The sequence below is a fragment of the Corvus brachyrhynchos genome, unplaced genomic scaffold (assembly GCF_000691975.1).
Source record: "Corvus brachyrhynchos isolate BGI_N302 unplaced genomic scaffold, ASM69197v1 scaffold281, whole genome shotgun sequence".
NCBI classification, from domain to species: Eukaryota; Metazoa; Chordata; class Aves; order Passeriformes; family Corvidae; genus Corvus; species Corvus brachyrhynchos.
Genome location: NW_008236509.1, coordinates 185,655 through 189,818, shown reverse-complemented (window position 1 = coordinate 189,818; position 4,164 = coordinate 185,655). Strand labels below are relative to the sequence as shown.

Genomic DNA, 4,164 nt, shown 5'->3' with positions numbered 1-4,164 from the left:
CGGGGGGGGGGGGCCGGTGCGCCGGCCCGCCCGCCATGTTGGCCCAGGGCGGAAGTTGTGGTGGGCGGCGCAGGCGAGTGCGGTGTGACATCCTTGGGCCTCTGTCACGTTTCCCATGGTTTAGTGAGGGCGGGATGTGTTTCAGCGGGACACGGGGAGCTCTGGCGTGGCTCTGAACCCGTCTCTCCGCAGGCCGCCGCCGTGTCCGTGGGCTGAGCCAGCTGCCGCCCGGCGCCGTGCTGGCACTCATGGGGCTGCTCTTCGCCAGGACCATGGCCTGGACATCCAGCGGGAAAACGCACGCGGAGCTGGTCAACAACCTCTACAGTGAGTCCCGGCAGCATCCGCTGGAATGTCAGTGTACGGATATTTAATGTCTGTGTATGGATATTTAGTCTCACGCCGTGTGACACTGCTCACTCTGAAGGGCTGGGGTTAATATTCCTTAATTTTGGCATTTGCCCCAGCCTGAACTCGTTCTATTTATAGTTGGAAACAAGGTGTTATGCCAGAAGGGGCAGGAAAGCCTTTCCACACCTTCGTTCCCTGCCTCTGGAAGTGTGTGACGCCTTTTAAAGTGCTGCAGCTCGGTGTTCTGAGCACGGGGGTGCAGCCGAGTGTCCCGGACGTCCATGCTGTGCCTCCAGCACTGCCCGGGGGCTGGAATGGTCCCCGGTGCTCCTGGACAGCGGGCTGGAACACACGTAAAAGTAGCCGTAAAATTCCCGCAGAAAGGTGTGAAGGGATGTGGGATGTCTCTGCAGTCATGGCCCATGAGTTCACTGCTGAAACCTGAACCGGAGTCTCCGCTTCCCGGCGTGAAACGCGACTCCCTTTCACTCCCGTTACACTCAGCAGTGTCAGAAGTGTTGTGGATGCAGGTGGTCACGCCCTGGAGATGGGCTGGTGGCTGGGCCCCTAGCGGGAATGGGAAAGGATATCCTTCCGTCAGTGTTGTGTTTGCTGTGTTTCTCAGATCCTTCATTAATTCCCCCAGATCCACAAACTCCCTGAAGTGTGCATCCCCTTTCAAATCTCTTCTTGCTGGAGTGCTGAGGATTTCAGTCCTGCCTGTCTCTCTTTTCCTTCTTTCCCAGAAAAAGGGATCATTAAGTCCCAGCGAGTCTTCGATGTGCTGTTGGCTACGGACAGAGGTCACTACATCAAGTATTTCCCATACATGGATTCTCCTCAATCCATTGGTGAGTCACTTTTGGCAAAGCATCTGCTGTCAGCAGGGCACAAGGTGCCTTGGCAGGTGCTCCATGGTCTACTTGTGGAATTCCTATCCCTGGAAGTGTCCAAGCCCAGGCTGGATGGGACTTGAAGCAACCTGGTTTAAGGGAAGGTGTCCCCGCCCATGGCAGGGGCTGGGACTACATGAGCTTTAAGGTCCCTTCCAACCCAAATCATCCTGGGATTCTGTGAGAGGAGAAAAGTGTTTTCCTATTTTTAGGGGAAAGTGGGAGAGAATTAGGAACTGTTCCCACTGGGAATTTTATTCCTTATGAAATAACTTGTGCCACCCGTTTCCTTTTAGGCTACAAGGCTACAATCAGCGCCCCGCACATGGTAAGGTGAAAACTCCTCACTTTCAACAGAAATGGAGGGAATTGTTTATTTCTCTTTTGATATTTAATTTTTCTTTAAGTAGAAAAGTGAAATATCCCACGGACATGATTATCCTGCTTGTTTCTGTAGGGATTTTTCTTTTTAAGAGGAGTTTCCCCTATAATCTTTCAGTTGCTTTAAAAGTGTGCTTAGACGGGAATTCCATGTTGTCCCTTTTTTTTTGCATGAGACCTTTTTTCCTTCTGTTTCACATCTAATTACTGAGCCTCTGCCTAAATGATGTTCTGCAAAAGATCTTCCAGGTCTGACACTTAAGTTTTGCTCTGGAAGTGTCAGGCACAAGGCCAGGTGTGCTGTGATTAAATCAGAGAACAAGGGAAAGTGTTGGGAGAGGAGACTAACCCAGGATGTTTCTCACCTCCTTGTCCTGGCTGTCCCTGCAGCACGCCCACGCGCTGGAGCTGCTCAAGGATCAGCTGGTGGAAGGTGCCAAGGCGCTGGATGTGGGATCTGGGAGCGGATACCTCACCGCATGCTTCGCCAGGATGGTGAGCTCACGGCACTCTATTCCCAGCCCAGAAAGCACATCCCTTCATTAGCTGATATAACTGGGACTACTCAGCCTTAAAACCAAGGAAGGGGCACAGTGCTTGCACCTTCTCTTCAGAACCTCTGCTCTGGAGTTTCTTCCTGGAAATACCCCAATTCCCACTAAAACCTGCCCTGTCAAACATGTCTCTTCCATACAGGAGGCATCAGGTGTTTGACTGATGTTCTTTCCAGATTGGCCCGACGGGAAAAGCTGTGGGTGTGGAGCACATCAAGGAGCTGGTTCATGAATCCATCCGGAACGTCCAAGAGGATGATCCGACGCTGCTCAGCTCCGGCCGTGTGAAGCTTGTGGGTGAGCTCCCTGCAGTGCCGGGGTTTCTCCCTTGGCTCTGCTCCTCGAAGTCCTTCCAGTTTGTGTTGATGCTCCGAGTTGTTATGGCAACCAAGGTCTTTCCTGCACGTTTTCCCTCTGTAGTTGGAGACGGCAGGCAGGGATACCCTGAGGAAGCTCCTTACGATGCCATCCATGTGGGAGCGGCCGCAGCCACCGTCCCCAAGGAGGTAAGAGTGGCCGTGCTGGGTGTCCCTAGAGAAAATGCGGGAACCACTGGAAGCCTACTTCCTGTCATGACCTTCACAGTGTGGCTTATTCCCGTTGTGTGTGTGGGGTTTCTTTGCCTCTGCTGACCGGGATTTCTCCGTGCTGCAGCTGCTGAAGGAGCTGAAGCCGGGCGGGCGGCTGATAGTGCCCGTGGGGCCCGAGGGAGCGAACCAGGTGCTGATGCAGTACGACAAGACCAGCGATGGGCACATCATCGAGACCCAGCTCATGGGCGTCATCTACGTCCCTCTCACAGACAAGGAAAAGCAGTGGCCTCGGTAAAATCTGCTCTTCCCTGAGGAACACTCCTTCCTCTCCCTCTGAGCTTGCCCTCCTTGGCTTTGCTGACCGAGTCCTGGATCCCTGGCAGATGCTGTTTGTGGAAAAAAGAGGAGAGAACAGCTTGGCAAAGCAGGGGGTGTTTTCTGTTGGATAGGGCCTGCAGACTTCTATTTTCTCTTTCTCTGGAGCCTGTGTGTGTTTTTAAATTCCACATGATGCTGGCACAGAACTGAGGGAGTAGTAACTGTTGGTTTTCCTTTGCCTCAGGGATGACCTCTGACACATGGATGGATATCTCTAAAGGCACCTCTGAAAGCTCATGAGTGAGACTTAGGCCTGTAGATGGTCAGTATGGTTTTGCTTTTTAATGGAAATTTCGTCAATGGATAAAGGGAAGTTCTGCTTCAGAGGAGCTCATTCCGGAGGGATGGAGAACAGGGGCAGGACCAGGGGAGTCTCTTGGAGGCTGTGGCAGCTTCCAGAGAGCAGATCCAGACAACTCCAGCTATCCTCTCTGATAAACTCTAGGTAACATCAGTTCACAGAGAATTCTGAAAGCAGACAGGAATACTTAAAGCTTCACTAAAACCACTTTAATATCAACTACTCTGCTTAATGCTTGGCAAAAATAAGTCACAATTAGTGTCTCGGAGCAGCAGTGTACCCTGATTTGTCAATGGTTTTAAATATGGGAGCGTGTTCTCTTCCTGCCTGCACCGACTAATTTAATAATGGGCAGCAACACTGGATTTTGAGGTTATGAAAAATGCTTGTTTCTTGGAGTTGTTTTTTTCCTGTTTGGCGTTTTGAAAAATGCGCATTTCTTTTCCCTCTTTGGGGCTATGAAAAACGCGCTTTACTTGGTTTTTCTGATTGGGGTTACAAAAAAATGCTCACGTTTTGGCTTTTCCCTGACGTGTCCCTCCCGCAGGCGGTGGCTGAGGAGGCTCACGAGGGGCAGGCGGGCTGCGGTGATGCTCGAGGGTCATTTGTGGAGCAGTTCTGAGGGGGGAGCTGCTCGGAGGTAAATAAATAAAGGCATTCTCGCTCCTCCATCGCCTCCCTCTTGCTCCCGCGCCCTCCCGACACGGCGCCGGGGGAGGTGGGCGCGGGGCGGGGACGCCGGGGGCGTGGCCTGGCGGGGCCGGGCTCGCTGA

The 4,164-nt window shown here is 52.6% G+C and overlaps 2 protein-coding genes across 3 annotated transcripts in view; both read left to right on the top strand.

The window, feature by feature from the left end:
* The first annotated feature begins 26 nt into the window (after positions 1-26).
* LOC103624740 (protein-L-isoaspartate(D-aspartate) O-methyltransferase) lies at positions 27-4,060 on the top strand. 2 transcript variants are annotated; one of them, XM_017726287.1, is made up of 9 exons: positions 27-73; positions 193-327; positions 1,098-1,202; positions 1,541-1,572; positions 2,016-2,120; positions 2,356-2,476; positions 2,600-2,685; positions 2,834-3,003; positions 3,275-4,060. In XM_017726287.1, exons 2-9 carry the CDS (start codon positions 249-251, stop codon positions 3,285-3,287), a joined length of 711 nt encoding a protein of 236 aa, XP_017581776.1. In that variant the 5' UTR covers positions 27-73; positions 193-248; the 3' UTR covers positions 3,288-4,060. The 2 variants fall into 2 exon arrangements, with proteins under 2 accessions (XP_017581776.1, XP_008642266.1); XM_008644044.2 differs by having other exon boundaries at positions 2,834-4,060.
* RPUSD2 (RNA pseudouridylate synthase domain containing 2) overlaps positions 3,850-4,164 on the top strand; it is a 5,455-nt gene continuing 5,140 nt past the window's right edge. Inside the window, exon 1 of the mRNA XM_008644090.2 lies at positions 3,850-3,885. Coding sequence (XP_008642312.1) covers positions 3,850-3,885 — 36 coding nt within the window. The remainder of the gene's footprint in view (positions 3,886-4,164) is intronic.

Coding starts and splice junctions, on each gene's coding strand:
- LOC103624740 (XM_017726287.1), top strand. CDS start 249: ATGGGGCTGCTCTTCGCCAGGACCATGGCCTGGACATCCAGCGGGAAA. Junction 2,121..2,355: donor CCGCATGCTTCGCCAGGATG/GTGAGCTCACGG, acceptor TGTTCTTTCCAG/ATTGGCCCGACGGGAAAAGC. Junction 2,477..2,599: donor CGGCCGTGTGAAGCTTGTGG/GTGAGCTCCCTG, acceptor TTCCCTCTGTAG/TTGGAGACGGCAGGCAGGGA.